Consider the following 21432-nt stretch of genomic DNA (forward strand, 5'->3'; position numbering starts at 1 on the left):
GGCACTACTTTTTTATCACTGTCTTTGAAAACATGTCTCAAAAGTATGTGTACAATGTTATGCGTATTGGGTATTTACTCTGTTGTCATCTGTCAAAAAGATTACATGTGTTGTGGTAGCATCAACGAATATTTGTTTAGTATAAAAATAGATAAGAGAACCTGCATTAAATTTTGTTATAAGAATGGAATAAAGTGTATGAAACTTTTAGAAATATTAAATATTGCTTGTGGTGAACCTGTTACGAGTAAACCAAGGGCATGCAAGTGGTACAAAAATTTCAAAGCAGGCCTTAAAGAAAAGTGGTTTTACAAGCATGGATGAGATTAAAAATGCACAGTTAAGAGACCTATAAACTATCCCAAAGAAACAGTTTGTAAAGTGTTTCGGGAATTGGAAAAAGCATTGGCATAAGTGTACAGTATGTGATGAGTAATATTTTGAAGAGGATAACATTACTGTACATTAACAAATAAAGTTCTTACCAAAAAATAAAAATTAATATGTGAACGTACCTCGTAGGTCAAGCTTTTTGCTTAGAAGTCCAGAATCGGTGTACATGTTTTGAAGAAAATATCAGCAGTGTTTGACATAGCTATTGGGCCCCTTATTTAAGCAATTTGTCTTTGAATCAGGTGAATAGTGACCGAGATAGAAATTTAGTGTTCCATAAGCATCAAAGGTTTTACATGATTTTGAAACTGTCTTATAACGATGGGTTTTCTCCCAAAATTATTAGTTTTCCTTCGTGGCGATTCCAGTAAACCGTGCGGCTTATTTTCACGTTCCTTCCTTATGCGTCCTATTGCACGAGGCTTACGTTAGCGTAAATTGCCGCCCTTTGGTTGGGACTGGTAATATTATTATAGTTACAGTTCTTTTTGGGTCGCCTCTTTAATACACGCTGTAATAACGTTAGAGATGACTGAACACTCGTTACTCCACAAATACCTCCTCTTCTTCATATTCTACACATTTTCTTGCAATGCTATACCATTATCCATCTCCTCCAGATATTGAAGCACATCAGTAAGTATACAAAGTTAACTGACTGGCAATGGGCAACTAAGGTCCCATGAACAGAAACAACGTATATCACCGCACGCCTATCTACACAGCTAGACAGGTAATGGGCAACGGATTTTGGGTGCCCCTGTATGCCGGTGGCAGTGTTCTTCCGGGAAAGGCCACTTCCCCCACCAAAAGGGTTGCTCGCTCTTCAGTTTACAGACAGACTATACTGTTCTGCTCCAAAGCACAATGCTGACAGAAGCATCTGACATACCCTTTGTGTAATCAGGCTGTAACATTCATGCACTTTTAGGCTTTGCCAGAGGAAGACTAATTTCTATAAATTTTGGATTTGTTGATTGGTTAGGTAGTTAGTTAGGTACATGTTCCATGGATCATTTGTATGATTAATCATAATAATGTGGAGTGAGTCATTTTACAGTTTCATTACACATTTGTGTGATTTATCTTTCGCTGTTTTAATTAATTTTTTATGGGACTGGCCTACTGGAAAAATTTTGTTATTTTAGTAAACTCATTGAGCTTAATGATGTCTGTCCATTTATTAAACAGTGGAAAAATCTGGGATGGTATTACGATATGAATTAAGAGTAGATTGCTAGTCACTGCATAGTGGAAGCAGTTCGTTGAGGATAGCCACATTTAAAAGTAGATTTCTGAATATGTAGCTATTGGAGAAAGTCCTTCATCAGATATAAAAACAAACAAACAAACAAACAAACAAACAAACAAAAACACACACACACACACACACACACACACACTCCACCACACAAAGGGTTTTGTGTAGCAGCTAAACATCCAATTGTCTACTTTTAAAATAGCTTTTCACTGCTCATTGCTGCCTCTTTCTGGTGAGTAGCAGTCTTTCCTAATTCACATTTTCTGTCCATTTGTTGTTACTAGTTGGCACCTCTCTCACACTTCACTGCTATGTCCAGTATGTTAGATTTTGCTTGCACCCTGATCTGTTATTCAGCATCTAACTTTATTACACCTTTTCTCTTTTTCATCGCATTCAGAGTTCTCCTCTACCATTTTTGGTGATGTCCATTTCTATTATTTATTATTATTTAATTTTCTGGCACTTGACTTAATGCCATTTGAATTCTTGCTTCCCATTACAGCTTTGTTAAGTCTGAATTACAATCTCTTAATTTAGTATACTTTTTTAATGTTTTTTGTTCCTGAACAAACCTGTCTTGTAACTCAGTATGTGTTTGGAGATGATAGGATGGAGATGTTATGCAGGAGGGTGGCCAAAAGTCTGTCTAGCCATAGCACTCATTTAAATGATTTTTCTCTTTATCCAAGCCGAGGACTTGACTTTATTTACGACTGCTTAAAAAAGTATTATTTAACTTCATGTTATTGTATACAGATATGTGAGTGGCTCAAATGATTTCCTAAGTAATAGAAACCAGTATGTTATTCTCAAAGGTGGTTAGAGTTCATTAGGTTCAAGGATTTCATCAGGAGTGCTACAGAGAAATGTGATAGGACCACTCTTGTTTGGATGCTTTAGATAAAAATATTATTTGTTGTGAAGTATGGCAGCTTGTTATTGAAGATTTACTCTAGGTACAATGTTGCAAAGCGATATGAAACAGAACAAGCACCTAATGTCCCTAATAGGGAAGGCAAATGGTCAGCTTCAGTTTATTGGGAGAATGTTAGGAAAGTGTAGCTCATTTACAAAGAAGACTGTGTATAGAACATGGTGTGACCCACTCTTGAGTACTGCTCGAGTGTTTAGAATCCCCACCAGATTGGAGTAAAGGAAGACATCAAAGCAATTCAAAAGCATGCTGCTTGACTTGTTACTGGTAAGTTCGATCAGAATGTGAATATTATGGAGGTGCTCTGTGAATTCTAATCCATAGAGGGAAGACAATGTTGTTTTCATGCAATACTATTGAGAAAATTTAGAGAAAACAGCATTTGAAGTTGACTACAGCACAATTCTACTGCTGCCATCATACATTGTGCTGAAGGACAGTAAAGACTAAATAAGAGAATTCAGGACTAGTACAGCATAGACAGTCATTTTCCCTCGCTGCATGTGGGAGTGGGACAAGGAGGGGAGGGAAGGGGAGATGAGGACTAGTAATGGTACAAGGTATCCTCAGCCATGCACCATGTGGTGGGTAATTCTCTCAGCTGTTTAAAGTTACTCTTTGTCCTATAGGTTACTGAAGGAAAACATCTGTTGTGTTTCCAGAATGAGATTTTCACTCTTCGGCGGAGTGTGCGCTGATATGAAACTTCGTGGCAGATTAAAACTGTGTGCCGGACCGAGACTCGAACTCGGGACCTTTGCCTTTCGCGGGCAAGTGCTCTACCAACTGAACTACCCAAGCACGACTCACGCCCCGTCCTCACAGCTTTACTTCTGCCAGTACCTCGTCTCCTACCTTCCAAACTTTACAGAAGCTCTCCTGCAAACCTTGCAGAACTAGCACTCCTGAAAGGAAGGATATTGTGGAGACATGGCTTAGCCACAGCCTGGGGGATGTTTCCAGAATGAGATTTTCACTCTGCAGCCAAGATTAGAGCGCTCCTTGGCTCTGTAAAGGATGACTTGGGTTTGAGGAAGCCAGGTGTGTACAAGATCCCTTGCCACTGTGGGAAGGCTTATATTGGTCAGACAATCCGGACCATTCAGGACCGATGTGTTGAGCATCAGCGGCACACACGGCTGCTTCAACCTGAGAAATCTGCAGTGGCGGAGCACTGTCTCACCGAGGGACACAAAATGCTCTATGACGAGACACAAATGGTTGCCCCTGCATCTTGCTATCGGGACTGTGTTTTAAAAGAATCCATAGAGATTCGTTTATCTGACAATCTTATTAATAGAGACAAGGGTTATCTTTTAAGTAAGACTTGGGACCCGGTGTTATCTGACATTAAAAAACAACGGTCTGTGTTTCGATCGTCGGAATAAAAATTTTTTAATTTTTGACAGCGATATCTCGATTTCGCCTATTTCCACCACTGGCAGTGTGGTATGTTTACTGTGCTAGAGGGCAGTTATGGCACCTTCTCGCGCACGTGTCGTGAGTCTTCTGCGGCCTATATAGGGGCCGCCGCTTGCGCTAGGAAGTCAGTTCCAGCGAGATCGTGCACCAGCACTCTCACCTGAAGATGGCGGCCAGTTGGACCGCGGAAATATTGTGTCATGAAGACGTTATGATCTGGCTGCATACCCAAGAAGAATATTATCAAAGATTGTTGTAAAAAAACTTAGTTTCTTGCAGTAAAGTAAAAGGCACACAAGAACAAATGCCTGTATGAAAGTGTCATTTTGATGTATGTTGACCACAATTGGGTAAGCAGTGTACAAGGGAGAAAATCACACTTCATGACCAAATTATCGTGAATAAGCATCCTCCATAGTTCGTAGTGTAAAAGTTACTTGAGAAGTAGCTAGTAGATGCCTTCCAATTCATGAATAAAACTCACCAAAACTGACCCAGAGATCAGGGGCTTTTAACTTAATCACAAACCAGAAATCTCATTTATTTTATGCTAAAATATTCACTCCATTATTTGATCTTCATTGAGATAGAAAATTGCAATGAGTCACACATTTTGATGAATAATTTATTTCAGTATAACTGTTTTCAGGCAGGCCCATTCTCACATAGCAGTGAGGATTTCTTGTACAGTTTCACATTTATATCCTACAATATAATAGAATATTTGTGGTTTACAAAAGCTTTTACATTTTAAACAAGATGTATACCTTTTACTGACTAGAGGAAAAGTTTTACTTCACACACTACAACATAGAGGCCTGCTTAATTAACACATTGACATGTATCTATGTGGTTGACTAAGGGCAACATGGCAGACGCATATGTTGACATCTGACTTCGTTGGCTATAGAATACTGTATTGTGGTCTTCACTGTATAATGCAAATATTCATATCCTTTGCCCAGATCTCGAAGGTACCTATACATTTAATTTGTAAAACTAGTGGCAATGAACACCCCAGTCATTTTCATTTCTCCTTCTTTTTCTCGACTCATTAATAAAGCTAAATTATGGCAGTAATATACTCTCTCTATCAACAGAAATTACAGGAGATAGATGAATTATTGTAGGACATTGTTTTAAAGTTAAGTAACAGAATGTTCGTACAAATTTTCATCCACCTATAATTTTGTTTTAACAGAGAAATTATGCATACTATCATAACTGAGCTTTGTTAGTTAGTCAACAAGAAATACTAAGTATTATGTTGCCAAACAGAGGAAAAATACTGGGCCATACATTGCCATTAGTTCACAAAAATTAAATCTGTAGGTTAGAGTTCTACTCGTCACATAGAGGACACACTGACCTGAGTGCAGTCAAATTTAAGAGCAGACTGAAAAATAGACTGTTGGATATTTTTTAGCTATTGGCCAGATCCTTTGAGGACCAGGGGTAGAGAGGGGGAGGGATAGCAGTGTAGGGCTTCAGGAAGGTGGTGTATTGCAACATGTGGAAATGTGCAGTGACATGGCAGGGATAGAAATATTCTTCCCACTCTTCTCAAAATGGTATTATGTCAACCACTCAAAATATACAATATCTTTGTATGTCCCTGTTTAACTCCTGCTTTGGTATCTTTGCTGATCACATTCAACGCCTCCCCCCAATCCCTTGCCACATGGTCCATATCACTGTAAAAGAGCTAGATGCAAGAACTGTACCATACATGTTCCCATTACCACCTACTCCAGGCCTGTCACATCTGTGTACTCTACCAATTTAACTGCAACACTGTGTGCCACCCTACGTGAGCATGTCCACTAATCAGGTATCTTGTTAGCAAACTGTGCCAAGAGACAGCTGGCCTTTACATTTACTGAGCCTGCTGCACAGCACAGTGTGCTTGGCTTAGTGAATCAAACAAAGGAAAATCCAGGACAGAATGTAACAATATTATGAAAAGGATAATTGCTACACGCCATATATGGGAGTTGCTGAGCCACAGATACGCACAGCAAAAAGACTGTCAGAAAGTGAGTTTTCAGCCAACAAGGTCTTTGTCAGAAAACAGAAAACACACACACACACACACACACACACACACACACACACACACACACACACACACACACACATGCAAATGTGAATCACACAAACATGACCACAGTCTCTAGCTACTGAGAGCAGCAGCCCATGATGGGGGTTAAGGAGGAGGCTGGGGCAGGGATGGGAAGGGATGGCAGGGGACGGGTAGGGGACAGTAAAATGTTGCTTGTGAGTAATGTGACGTCACTGAGAGAATCTCTACTCTTGGAGATCAACACCTTCAGCCTGTTACCCACAACCTATCCTCCTATCCTTCTCCGACTCTTTGCAGTTCCTGTACTCTTCGCAGTTCCTGTTCCTTTACCACATGGTGCCCTGATTGTCACTATTGATGCCACCTCACTTTACACAAACATTCCTAATGCCCATGTCCTTACTGCTACTGAATACTACCTTTCCCAATGCCCAACGGATTCCAAACCTATAACCTTGTTCCTAGTCGCCATGACCAACTATATCCTCACCCACAATTACTTGTCCTTTGAAAGCATTATCTGCAAACAAATCCGGGGTACAGCAGTGGGCACCTGAATGGCACCATTTTATGCCAACCTATTCATGGATCATCTAGAGAATCCTTCCTAAACACTCAGAATCCCAAACCTCGCATCTGGTTATGATTCACTGATGACATCTTCATGTGATATGGATCAAGGGTGAGGACATCCTATCCACATTCCTCCAGAACCTCAATACTTCTCCCCCATTTGCTTCACCTGGCCCAACTCAACCCCCCAAACCATCTTCCTCGGCGTTGACCTCCACCTCAAAGATGGCTACATCATTACCTGCGTCCATATCAAATCTACCAACCATCAGCAATACCTCCACTTCAACAGCTGCCACCAATTTCATACCAATACGTCCCCCATCCATACAGCCTAGCCACCCAAGGCCATCGCATCTGCAATGATGAGCAGTCCCTCTCGAAATATACTGAGGGTCTGACAGAGGCCTTTACAGACCATAAATACTCTCCCAACATTGTACAAAGACAGATCTCCTGTGCCTTGTCTCTCTAGTCTCCCACCACCTTCCATAGTCCCACCGTCCGGTCACAGAGGAGCATTCGCCTCGTGTCTCAGTACCACGCAGGATTGGAGCAAAATCACATTCTCCACCAGGCTTTTGACTATCTTTTGTTGTGCCTAGAAGTGAGAAATGTCCTACCCATGTCCTTCCCACCTCTCCAACAGTGGAATACTTCCACTCACCAGCCTACACAATATCTTCATGTATCCCTACACATCCCCTGCTTCCAACCCTTTGCCTCATGGCTCACCGTCCTGTAATAGATTAAATGAAAGACCTGTACCATACATCCTCCAACCACTACCTACTCCACTCTGGTCACAAGCATCACCTATTCCATCAGAGGCAGGGCTAGCTGTGGAATCAGTTATGTGATGTACAAGCTAAGCTGCAACCACTATGCTGTGTTCTATGTGGGAATGACGGCTAAGAAGCTGTTTGTCCGCATAGATGGCCACCAGCAAACTGTGGCCAAGAAACAGCTGGACCATCCCATTGCTGATCATGCAGCTCAACATGACATTCTTCATTTCGGTGACTGCTTTCAGGCTGTGCCACATTGACCCTTCCCACTAGCACCAGATTTTCTGAATTTCACAGGTGGGAACTCTCCCTGCAACCTCATAACTTTCCTGGCCTCAACCTTCATTATCCATTGCCCTTACCCATCCAGCCCCTTCCCTGTTCCCATTCCAGCACTACACAGCCCTCAGTTCCACCAATGCACCCACTGTCTTTTTACTTCTCCCCTTTTCCGCTATCCCCACCCCACTGTTAGCCTCCGTCTAATCTCCTTACTGTCCTGACTGCAGCTAGCTGCCCTACCCTCTCTCCACCACACCTTATCCCTGTATGCTCCCACAAGCAGCACTTACTGTCCCCCTGCCATACTCTATCCTTCCCCCTCCTCTCCCCAGCCTCCTCCTTACCTCCCACCAACCAGTTGCTTCCCCCATCATGCTCTGCTGCTCGTAGTCTTGCCACTGCAGCCAGGGACTGTGGTTTTGTGTGTGTGTGTGTGTGTGTGTGTGTGTGTGTGTGTTTTGTCTATTTTCAATGAAGTCGTTGTTCAGTAGAACGAAAAACCAGTCCAAGTTGCAAATTTTTACCTTTGTATTCATCTGATAACTAATACCATGCAGAGACCCATTTTCAAATCATCATAGCAAACTTTAAAATGGCATTTCCAAAGATGTCAAACATGTGCAATGAACATTTACAGTGTGTACTTTTGTGTATGCGCTCTAAATGTTCATTGCAAATTTTTGACATCTTCGGATATGCCATTTTAGACGTTGCTGTGATGATTTGAAAATGTCTCTTGGCCCGGAACTAGTCATTGAATGAATAAAAAAATTTAAAAAAAAATTGCAACGTGGACTACTTTTCTGTTCTATTGATTAACAGAAATTGCTGACCCAAACTACCCTCGCATGCTGGAAGTTTGGAAGGCCTTGTTGGCTGAAAGTTCACTTTCTGACAGTCTTTTTGTTGTGCCTACTTGGAACTCGGCATTTCTGCTGTATGGTGAGTAGCAACTACCCTTTTCAAAATTTTGTGACTTACGTGAATGCATTACAGCCCCTACCATTTGGATCCATCCCACCAACACCAGCTTTTCTGAACTGCACATGTGGGAACATTCAGTAAAACAAATACTTTCTTCTCATAGCCCCTCTGACCCATCCTACACTAATGCCTAGTGAATTTGTGGGTAGGGACATGTTATTTATTATAACAGTTTTCAGTGCTCCTTTGAACTGAAAGCAGGTTGGGTTAGGGTTTGCAACACCAATCTGCCTCGCACAATAACAAAACATTCTCCAGCAGGTCTTGACTGAAAGTCCTCATGCTTCAATAATTAAAACCAATTTTTTTTCATCAGTTCCAAAAGAACATGAGTGATCTTATTATAGTTTGCCACAAACTTAAAATTTTTGTCCTATCTCTCCCTGTTCCTAACTCCAACTTTCCACTTTTTCATTTCCTATAATGCATTATACCACATTTCAATATGTGGTGACTAGAGAAATGGCAAACTGATAAGAGTTGCCATCTTGTGGATAATAATGGAAGCTGTTTAGTGAATCGACAAGCACTACATCTTTTCAACAAATTCTGCAGTGTATATTGCTTCTGCAGGTAAAATATTAAGTGCTACATAGTTCTCAATAACTGCAGCCACTTGTGACTAAGCTTGGCTGCAGCTGCCTTAACTTCCATTTTTAGTAAAAGAATCCTTAATACCAAAATGATTCCTCTGCAGTTTTGGCAAAGTCTTAAACATTTTCTGCTGATCCAGGACAAAAGCCATATGAATAAATTCAAAAGTGGCCTCTTTTTGGTACCCAAATTGTATTTTATTTCTTTGGAGTACATTTATAGTATTCTTTAATAGTTGTGGGACATCATAAATCACTGCAAATAAGTTCATCACTGACTAAAAAGTGAAATGAACTGAATTCAGTAAATTTCTCATTGTGCGGTTCCTTCAGTGCTCTCTGCTTGGTTGAAGCCTGGTCACAAACTGTGCAAACTATCATCAGCTCTGTTTCTCGCAGTTGCCTTGTGACATTGATAATGAGGACTTCTATAAACTAGTACTTGAAACAGACTTCTGATGAAGTTGTGTGTGGCAACCTGCTTCCATTGTTTATGTATGCCTCTGACCACAAATATTAATGTGTAGTTTGCATACAAATTTTACCTTCCTAAAGTCCTACATCCAGAAAACCTGAAATTAGTTGCTTCTTTGCATCATAATACAACTCTCTCTCTCTCTCTCTCTCCAAAGACATATCATCGAACAAAGCACAATATTTATCATTGTTGTTCACTGCTTCAACTTCTGCTTGTGTTACATTCATTACTGCAGGATTCCAGCCCAGCTCAAAATGTACAGCAGATCACGGGAGTTTTAGATGCCTGGCAGAAGAAAGGGGAAATTGAACTGACAAATATTTGTATAGCCAAGGGCTTTGCTTGTGTAAGGGCAGAGCAAATACCTTGCTCTCAGATGTCCATCACCTAGCATTTTCTGATTGGTCAATGTATGATAATTGCATGCCTGTGAAATCTCTGGCGACAGAATTTAAATAGTTTTATATGAAGGAGAAAGTACTGCTGTCACTTAAATCTGTAAACGTTTTTAATTCATATTTCTCATTATGTAGCTTTGCTTTAAGTTTTGATATCCTTGTTAAAGTATTCACATGAATCTTGTACATGTTTTAATTTTATGGGACTAAAGTCTGCTTTTGAAACCCCCCTTACCCAAAACCCCACTTTGGTCATTAAAAGATGTTTTGGATAAGAATATGTGCTCACCACCTGTAGATTCATTTTGAGAGGAAACAAAAATTTTACAAAGTGTATCACTCAAAGAATTACTCTGTTCAGCAAACTAGTGCTTGATAATTCATTAATAGCAATTTCACTTCCGGTATTAACAGCTTTATAATGAACACTCACTTGCCACTGCCCATGTTGTGCTTGGTAGTACATTAGTACCAATTTCACCTAGTCCACTTCTGAAATTAGTACCTACATAAAGAACATCTGTCGGACATTTTCGAAACACACGCATGTTCGGGCTACATCTGGTTTATGAATAAAGTCTTTTTGGAAAAATGTTCCTCACAAACAAAAATAGTAGCAAAGTTCACATCAGGTGACAGCTCACAAACATTTTTTTTTCCAATTTAGGAGCAACTCTTGAGGTTGTCTGGGAAATCTTTAGAAGTGTTTGTTATTAACTTTCTATGTTGAAGCTGTGCGATATCCAGATGAACAGCCCAAGAATTAGTGGGAGTATTTCTGTGTCAGTTTTTGTGTTGAAGACTCTGGAAATGCAAATTCTTGATTACATTCACTAGAACAACTTTTAAATCGCATCACACCTATTTACATAAACAAACAAACAAACACCATGCAGCTTAATTTGTGATAGAAGGTAATACATTTCATTTATACACTCCTGGAAATTGAAATAAGAACACCGTGAGTTCATTGTCCCAGGAAGGGGAAACTTTATTGACACATTCCTGGGGTCAGATACATCACATGATCACACTGACAGAACCACAGGCACATAGACACAGGCAACAGAGCATGCACAATGTCGGCACTAGTACAGTGTATATCCACCTTTCGCAGCAATGCAGGCTGCTATTCTCCCATGGAGACGATCGTAGAGATGCTGGATGTAGTCCTGTGGAACGGCTTGCCATGCCATTTCCACCTGGCGCCTCAGTTGGACCAGCGTTCGTGCTGGACGTGCAGACCGCGTGAGACGACGCTTCATCCAGTCCCAAACATTCTCAATGGGGGACAGATCCGGAGATCTTGCTGGCCAGGGTAGTTGACTTACACCTTCTAGAGCACGTTGGGTGGCACGGGATACATGCGGACGTGCATTGTCCTGTTGGAACAGCAAGTTCCCTTGCCGGTCTAGGAATGGTAGAACGATGGGTTCGATGACGGTTTGGATGTACCGTGCACTATTCAGTGTCCCCTCGACGATCACCAGTGGTGTACGGCCAGTGTAGGAGATCGCTCCCCACACCATGATGCCGGGTGTTGGCCCTGTGTGCCTCGGTCGTATGCAGTCCTGATTGTGGCGCTCACCTGCACGGCACCAAACACGCATATGACCATCATTGGCACCAAGGCAGAAGCGACTCTCATCGCTGAAGACGACACGTCTCCATTCGTCCCTCCATTCATGCCTGTCGCGACACCACTGGAGGTGGGCTGCACGATGTTGGGGCGTGAGCGGAAGACGGCCTAACGGTGTGCGGGACCGTAGCCCAGCTTCATGGAGACGGTTGCGAATGGTCCTCGCCGATACCCCAGGAGCAATAGTGTCCCTAATTTGCTGGGAAGTGGCGGTGCGGTCCCCTACGGCACTGCGTAGGATCCTACGGTCTTGGCGTGCATCCGTGCATCGCTGCGGTCCGGTCCCAGGTCGACGGGCACGTGCACCTTCCGCCGACCACTGGCGACAACATCGATGTACTGTGGAGACCTCACGCCCCACGTGTTGAGCAATTCGGCGGTACGTCCACCCGGCCTCCCGCATGCCCACTATACGCCCTCGCTCAAAGTCCGTCAACTGCACGTATGGTTCACATCCACGCTGTCGCGGCATGCTACCAGTGTTAAAGACTGCGATGGAGCTCCGTATGCCACGGCAAACTGGCTGACACTGACGGCAGTGGTGCACAAATGCTGCGCAGCTAGCGCCATTCGACGGCCAACACCGCGGTTCCTGGTGTGTCCGCTGTGCCGTGCGTGTGATCATTGCTTGTACAGCCCTCTCGCAGTGTCCGGAGCAAGTATGGTGGGTCTGACACACCGGTGTCAATGTGTTCTTTTTTCCATTTCCAGGAGTGTATGTAGTTAAAATTCTGTAAGCTAAATATCTTATTTCAGTTTTGAATGAGGACTTTTTTTCAGCAGGAGTTTTCTCCTGTTCCATGCTGAAAGTTACGTAATTTAAGTGTGAAAATCCTGTTTTAGCAAAGATATAATCAAATATAATTTGCAGTATACAGATATGAAATGAGAAATCTTGAAATGAGAAAGACTGTAAAAACAGCCAAAACTGCAGACTACACTACAGAATGACACAATAAAACCAGCCATTTTGGACAGATCTCATTGGACAGTTGTGTAGGCTTCCAGCAGCCACTTGCTTGATGACACCATTTACCCTCTACTGCCTGTAGTGTCTGGAAGGAACTAATCAACATTTTTCCAGTTTTTTCATTTAGCTGTCACACCCATGGGCAGCATACAGCATCTTCCTCCACGCTACCCTACTGTTCCTCCCCTCTCTGTCCCATAGTTCTTCTAGACCTCCCTACCATCCACCCAACAGTTCTTCTGGACCCTCACCACTGACACCATCTGAGATCACTACTCACAGTGTCCAGAGGTGACACTGGCAGAGAGAGAGAGAGAGAGAGAGAGAGAGAGAGAGAGAGAGAGAGTGTTTTGATTGGATGAAGAACTTTCATCAGATAGCTAAAAATAACCAGCAATCTGATTTCAAATGCAGCTATCTGCTGCTCAGTGCCTCCTCTATGCAATGAGTAGCAATCAGTACTACTCACAATGGTATTCCAGTGTGGATTTTCCATTATTAATCTTCATAGAGTTGGGCAAAGAATAAGAATATTCACATTATAAAGAAAACAACATAATATTTGTAGACGTATTTCATCACTGTGCCATTGTGTTCTTTGGTACAGCCAACCAAGTCGCTAAGATGATGTATGCAGATGTAAACAAAGCAGAATTCAACACATTTGTCTGTCTGCCACATTGCCCTGAGTCTAACTCATGGTTCAGTATGTCACACATCAGCACATCAGTGAAGTAGATCTTCATATTGTAATGTATAAAATAAAACTTATATACTGAGAAGTAAAATATGCAGACCTTGCATATAGTGAAAAGCTTTTTTAAACTATAAAATCACAGATATTCTGTTATATTGCAGGAAATAAATTTGAAATTCATACAATAAATCCTTGTTGTCATCTGACAGTGGGCATAGATAGGCCCAAAACTAGTTATTGTGAAATAAATTATTTATTCAAAAAATGTGACAGGTTACATTTTTCTTCTTCAGTGATATTTCCAAAAATGCCTTCATATTGTGTAGCCATCCTGGATAAAATCATATCTGATTTTCCAGTAACGTGTTCCCAGCACAATATTTTCTCTCCCAAATTTTCCTTTAAAGCGTATCTACTTGCAAGATGCAGTGGAAAATCCCATAATGTAGCAAAAGTAGTCTGTATGTATATTATTTTAAATGATTTCCTTCCATAAACAGAGATATTATGAAGAATGGTGATAGTAGACTATGTGTTCAAAAGTATCTGAACACCCCCAAAAACATATGTTTTTCATATTGGATGCATTGTGCTGCCACCTACTGCCAGGTACTCCATATCAACGACCTCAGTAGTCATTAGACATCATGAGAGAGTAGAATGGGGCACTCTGCAGAACTCATTGACTTTGAACGTGGTTAGGTGATTGGGTGTCACCTGTGTCATACATCTGTAAACAAGATTTCCACACTCCTAAACATCCCTAGGTCCACTGTTTCCGATGTGATAGTGAAGTGGAAACATGAATGGACATGTTCAGTACAAAAGCATACAGGCTGACCTCGTCTGTTGACTGACAGAGACTGCCGACAGTTGAAGAGGGTCGTAATGTGTAATAGGCAGACATCTTTCCAGACCATCAGATAGGAATTCCATACTGCATCAGGATCCACTGCAAGTACTGTGGGAGGTGAGAAAACTTGGATTTCATGGTCGAGTGGCTGCTCATAAGCCACACATCATGTCGGTAAATGCCAAACGACACCTTGCTTGGTGTAAGGAGCGTAAACAATAGACGATTGGACAGTGTAAAAATGTTGTGCGGAGTGACCAATCACAGTACACAATGTGATGATGCGATGGCAGGGTATGGATAAGTCGAATGCCTGGCGAACATCATCTGCCAGCGTGTGTAGTGCCAACAGTAAAATTCAGAGGTGTTGGTGTCATGGTGTGGTCATGTTTTTCAAGGAGGGGTCTTGCACCCCTTGTTGTTTTGCATTGCAGTATCACAGCACAGGCCTACATTGATGTTTTAAGAACCTTCTTGCTCCCCACTGTTGAAGAGCAATTCGGTGATAGTGGTTGCATCTTTCAATATGATCGAGTATCTGTTCATAATGCACGGCCTGTGGCAGAGTGTTTACACAACATTATCACCCCTGTAATGGACTGGCCTGCACAGAGTCCTGACCTGAATTCTACAGAACATCTTTGAGATGTTTTGGAATGCTGACTTCATGCCAGGCCTCACTGAGTCAATACCTCTCCTCAGTGCAGCACTCCATGAAGGATGGGCTACCATTCCACAAGAAACCTTCCAACACCTAAGTGGAGTGAGAGTGAGAGTGGAACCTGTCGTCAAGGCTAAGGGAGGGCCAACACCGAATTGACTTCTAGCATTACCGATGGAGGGTGCCATGAACTTGTAAGTCATTTTCAGGCAGGTGTCTGGATACTTTTGATCACACAGTGTATGATGTTAATGGAACTGTAGTTTCACATATTTGTCGAATTATGCTGTCATTCCTTTGAATCAAACCAGTGTCTAGGAGCAACTGAACAAAAACCGTCAATGCTGTCCATTGCTATCAGCTCTAAACAGAAACAATTGATATTTTTTGCCATTGTTCCATTATTATTGTTCACTGCACTCTGTTGTTCCCTGTCATCAATGTTATTGCCTTTCCGATAGTTGCTTTTTATTGAGTGCCAACAAGTAGCATTTAGTTCAGTTTTTTGTCCATGTTTATGAATCAGTGTTTTCTTTGTGATGAACTTTGGATCTGGATCAGTATGCTGAAGTGCTCAGTGACATGGTAATGAAACAAATCACGTGACTGGGAAAAAAGTGATCCTCAAGATAAATTCAGTGTGATATACTGTGTCTGCAAGAATAATTCATTTTGTTGTTGTTGTGGTCTTCAGTCCTGAGACTGGTTTGATGCAGCTCTCCATGCTACTCTATCCTGTGCAAGCTTCTTCATCTCCCAGTATCTACTGCAACCTACATCCTTCTGAATCTGCTTAGTGTATTCATCTCTTGGTCTCCCTCTACGATTTTTACCCTCCACACTGCCCTCCAATGCTAAATTTGTGATCCCTTGATGCCTCAAAACATGTCCTACCAACCGATCCCTTCTTCTAGTCAAGTTGTGCCACAAACTTCTCTTCTCCCCAATCCTATTCAATACCTCCTCATTAGTTACGTGATCTACCCACCTTATCTTCAGCATTCTTCTGTAGCACCACATTTCGAAAGCTTCTATTCTCTTCTTGTCCAAACTAGTTATCGTCCATGTTTCACTTCCATACATGGCTACACTCCATACAAATACTTTCAGAAACGACTTCCTGACACTTTATTTCATTTTATGAAACTGTTAATCATACAGATTAAAAGAAAATTAATGAATTTTTACAAATATTTCTTGCCAAAAAATAGTACAGTATGTGCTTGAAAACACCAAGCAATTAAAAAATGTATCTTACATGCATCCTATTCACCACTTCATTTACCAAAACATAATTGTCAGTGATGGGTGCAAATCAGTAGGAAGAGAGAGACAGAGACGCTTCAGTAAACATAATTACAAAAGTAATTGTTCATTTATTTAAACAAAAATTTATGAGTTACTGCCAGTTATTAAACTTTGAAAATACTTCATGTTTGAAAATACTTCATTTTTGAAAATGTATCTCCTTGAAATCGTATATGTTGTGGTTAATGTATAATCAAAGATGCTATAAAAGTATGTAAATGAAATTACCCAAATACAGAGACTGAGTGAAAACATCCACATAGCTGCCATAACTGTCAGAATCTTGTGTTTGTCATTTATCACATATTGAATGAAACCACTCGGACATGGAGGCTGAGTGAAAACATTCATATAGCTAACATGACTGCGGAGACTAGTTTCATTCTGTTGTTTCATTTGACTGAAAAACTTATTGAATGTAAAACAACAATTGATTGTCCAGTCACTAAGAATGTAAGATATTTAATGATGCACTTCATTTATGCTGTATATCACACTGAGAATTTTATTTGAAGAGCTAATTTTTAATGCAGCTAATATTAAAGTTAGGATGTTTCTAGTTCAAGTCACTGTCTTTCATTTACTACCCTAGTAGGCACTAAAGGATAAATCCATCAAAATATTATAGAGAGTAGAAACAGATCATGATACAGAATCCTCATCCCTTTGACCATTCTGTATCATATGTAGAAGCATGGAAATCAGTAGCAAGAATTTGTGGAAAATATAGGAAATGTCAGCTGCTTCATAGTGAACACAGTGTTCTTGACCAGTGGTCAAAGAAGTGGAAAGACATGGAATATTTTCTTTGTTTTCACACTATCTGAATTCCATGTAACATTTTGTTATACCTTATAAATATGAGTGATATTTTTGTTTGTTTGCAGAAATTGTTTGCTAAGGACATTACGCCAATGTGCCATGATATTAGAATTTGTAAAGTCAAAAGGTGTAGAAGTGAGATTCCATGGTCGAGGAAAGAATGAAGCATCTCATTACTGTGGGCAGTGTGAGGTAAGATAAGTATTAAAACTATATGCAAACTGTGCCTGCAAAACAGTAAAAAGACAGTTTGGTTGTTTGTTTCAGAGACAGCTTATTTGTAGAATGAGTTGTTTGTAACTAATTTGCAGTAATTAGATGTAGGGTGCAATATTCACTTGCAAAATTAGCAGCACATATGAAATACTATTTTTGTTTACTGTTCTATGAATTGTATCAAAAGACGGTGTCTGCACAGTGTTCCTCCCAAATGTGAAATATTTTGATTGAAATAATCTGTGTTTCAGATTGAAGTTTTCAACATCCTCTTCATCAGAGAACAAGAAAAAAGGCATGTTGTTCATTGTATGGACTGTGCCAGAAAGCAGGCACCAAGTTTGGAAGGGTTTGTGTGTCTTGAAGAATATAGCATGGAAGAACTAATGGAAGTGTTCGATCATTTCACATTACATGATCCAGTAAGTCAATTCTTCAGGGTTGTAAATATTATTTCAAAATAGATGTGCTGAAGAGCAGTGGATGGGTTACATTGCACCTTCTTTTTTCCTTTGTTATCTGTGACTGGAGCAATACTTAAGTTGGGAGAATTGTATTTCAGAGAATGAAGGATTTCAATCCCTGTATGACCTTTCATATTCAGTTCCAGTAGTTTTTCTAAGCTGATAAAAATTAGTCCCAGAACTGTTCCTTTCAAGAACGCAATCAATTTCCTTCCCATTCTTGTTTTATTCAAGTTTCTGTCCCATCTTTAACATTCTGATTGGTGTGATGGTAAATCCTAATTTTCATTCTTCTGCTTGATCTTCAGCCATTTTCTCTTGACGCATATAGCCTCCAACAGCTTCTGGTTTTTCTGTTCTGTCACTGATTAACCTTGCAGAAAAGTTCTTGTAGAATGTAAATACTTTTGTATGAAAGGAGACCAGTCACCAAAAAATGGAAGTGTTCTGTAGTCGGTAGGAATGCACAAAAGAAAGAAAACTTGCTGCCTTTCACAGCTGTCCTTTGATAAGCTAGAGTAAAAAAAAAAAAAAACACACACACACACAGCTCTGCCCTTAAAAGGTGCTGGATGGGGTAACAGTGCCAATGTTTTTTTTTTTTTTTTTTTTTTTTTTTTTTTTTTTTTTTTTTTTTTTTTTTTTTTCTTGGCAGGTGGACTGGTTGTTGGTGGGAGTAGCATTGGGTGGGGTGGGTGGAGGGAGAGGGAGGAGGGAGGCAGGGAGAGGGAATGGGGATGGGTCACTAGCAGCTTGGTGGAAGGCAGTCAGTTTGCAGGCTAGGAGTGCAGGAGGGAGGGTGGCAGGAATATGGGCTAGGCATGTCATGCATGATTGTAGGGACCAGTGGGGTGTGTCACACGCCGAAAATGATGTGGGGGTAACAGGCCAGAGTAAGGGGAAACTGTTAGGTGGAGGTAGCAGAGACAGTGGGTTACCCAAGATGGGAGCAGAGGGTGTGCTACAAAAGTAACTCCCATCTGCATAGTACAGAGAAGCTGATGGTGCAGGGAAGGATCCAAATGGTGCGGGTTGTGATGTAGCCATTGGAACTGAGCATGTTGTGCTCAGCTGCATATTGTACCACCAGATGGTCAACTTTGTGCTTGGGAAAAGTTTGGCAGTGGCCAAACATCCTAGTGGATAGCTGCTTGATAGTCTTGCTGACATAAAAAGCTGTACACTGTTTGCAGCAGAGTTGGTATATGATGTGGCTACTTTCACAGGTGGCCCATCCTCTGGTGAGGTAGGATATGCCTGTGTTGGGACTTGAATAGGATAGGATGGATTGGGTCATGTCGTTCACCTTAGTCTGCCACAGGGATATAATCACTGCAGAAAGGGTTTGAGAATGGGAGGGCATAGGTATGGACTCGGATGTTGTGTAGGTTGGATGGGGTTGGAACACCACTTAACGAGGGGTGGGAGGAATCTTAGGTAGAATGTTGCTCATTTCAGAGCAGGATGAGAGATAATCAGAGTCCTGGTGAAGGATATGGTCTATTTGTTCCAGTCCAGGATGATATTGGATGACAAGGGGTGTAGCTGAATCTTGAGGGGTGGGGGGAGGGGGGGGGGTTGTGAGGATATGACATGCGAAATCTGTTTGTGAACTAGGTTTGGTGGGTACCGCCTGCCTGTGAAGGCTGTCATGAGGCCTTCAGCGTACTGGGTAGGGGACTCGGGTAAGTTGTCCACAAGGCTGTATGAGAGGAATATTTGGTGTGGAAAGGATGACAGCTGTCTAAATGCAGGTACTATTTGTGTTAGTTGTTTTAATGTGGACAGAGGTGTGAGCAGAACCATCAGAGACATGGAGATCATTATGCAGGGGAGGTGGTGCAATGAATAGACCAGGTGAAATGGATGGGATAGAAGGTGCTGAGGTTGTGAAGGAATCTGGGTAGGGCATCTTAGCCCTGAGCCCAGATCATGAAGATGTCGTCAGTGAACCTGAAGCAGGCTGGGTGTTGGGAGTTTTGAACTGACTGCCTCTCTCTGAGCCACTAGCCACCCACTCGCAATCCATCACCCTGCCTCTCTCTCTCTCTCTCTCTCTCTCTCTCTCTCTCTCTCTCTTTGTCTTTGTCTTTCTCTATCTCTACCTTCCCTTCCTCCCTCCTCCTTGCCTCTCTTCTCCTTTCCCTTTTTGCCTCAAAATACACATCATTTCAGTGGGTACTGGATTTTTGTGTGAATGTACAAACAATATGGGTCTACGTTATTCTGGTGATGTATGATGTATGTGTTAAGATACTAACTATACTGCTATGACAAAACAACTGAGTAACCTCAACTCTTCCTTCCCTTCCACTTCATCTGGTCCTTCTCTACCCAGTGTGCCACCTTCTTGGGTGTTGACCTCCATCTCGGCCTCAATCTATGTGACCAAAAGTATCCAGACGCATGGCTGAGAGTGACTTAAAAGTTCGTGGCACACTCCATCAGTAATGCTGGAATTCAATATGGTGTTGGCCCACCCTTAGCGATGATGACAGCTTCCATTCTCACAGGCCTATGTTCAATCAGGTGCTGGAAGGTTTCTTGGTTGAGTGGCAGCCCATTCTTCATGGAGAACTGTACTGAGGCAAGGTATCGATGTTGGTTGGTGAGGCGTGGCACGAAGTCGGCATTCCAAAACATCCCAAAGGTGTTCTGTAGGATTCAGGTCCGGACTCTCTGCAGGCTAGTCCATTAAAGGGATGTTATTGTAACCACTCTGACACAGGCTGCTGAATTCTGTTGAAAGATGCAATCGCCATCCCCGAATTGCTCTTCAACTGTGGGAAGCAAGAAGGTGCTTAAAACATCAAATTAGGTCTGTGCTATGATAGTGCCTCGCAAAACAACAAGGGCTGCAAGCCCCCTCCTTGAAAAACATGACCACACCATAACAACACCACCACCTCTGAATTTTACTGTTGGCACTGCACACGCTGGCAGATGATGTTCACTGGGCATTCGCCATACCCACACCCTGCCATCGGATCGCCACATTGTGTACCGTAATTCAACACTCCACACGACGTTTTTCCACTGTTCAGTCGTCTAATGTTTATGCTCCTTACACCAAGCGAGGCATTGTTTCGCATTTACCGGGGTGATGTGTTGCTAATGAGCAGCCTCTTGACCATGAAATCCCAGTTTTCACACCTCCTGCCTAACTTTCATAGTACTTGCAGTGGATCCTGATGCAGTTTGGAATTCCTGTGTAATAATCTGGATAGATGTCTGCCTATTACACATTACAACCCTCTTCAACTGTCAGCAGTCTCTGTCAGTCAACAGATGAGGTCAGCTTGTACACTTTTGTGCTGTACATGTCCGTTCACATTTTCACTTCACTATCACATTGGAAACAGTGGACCTAGGGATGTTTAGATGTGTGGAAATCTCACGTACAGACGTATGACACAAGTGACACCCAATCACCTGACCATGTTCAAAGTCCATGTGTTCCACGGAGTGCCCAATTCTGCTCTCTCATGATGTCTAATGACTACTGAGGTCGCTAATTTGCAGTACCTCACAGTAGGTGGCAGCACAATGCACCTAATATGAAAAACATATGTTTTCGCAAATGTACGGGTACTTTTGATCACATAGTGTT

General features: G+C 41.7%; 1 protein-coding gene across 1 annotated transcript in view; it reads left to right on the forward strand.

The window, feature by feature from the left end:
* Positions 1-21432, forward strand: part of LOC126176726 (histone demethylase UTY) — a 219297-nt gene that overhangs the window by 185526 nt on the left and 12339 nt on the right. The window contains exons 19-20 of the mRNA XM_049923899.1: positions 17208-17334; positions 17610-17780. Of these exons, the coding sequence (XP_049779856.1) occupies positions 17208-17334; positions 17610-17780 (298 nt within the window). The remainder of the gene's footprint in view (positions 1-17207; positions 17335-17609; positions 17781-21432) is intronic.

This window comes from Schistocerca cancellata, chromosome 1 (assembly GCF_023864275.1).
Source record: "Schistocerca cancellata isolate TAMUIC-IGC-003103 chromosome 1, iqSchCanc2.1, whole genome shotgun sequence".
Classification (NCBI taxonomy): Eukaryota; Metazoa; Arthropoda; class Insecta; order Orthoptera; family Acrididae; genus Schistocerca; species Schistocerca cancellata.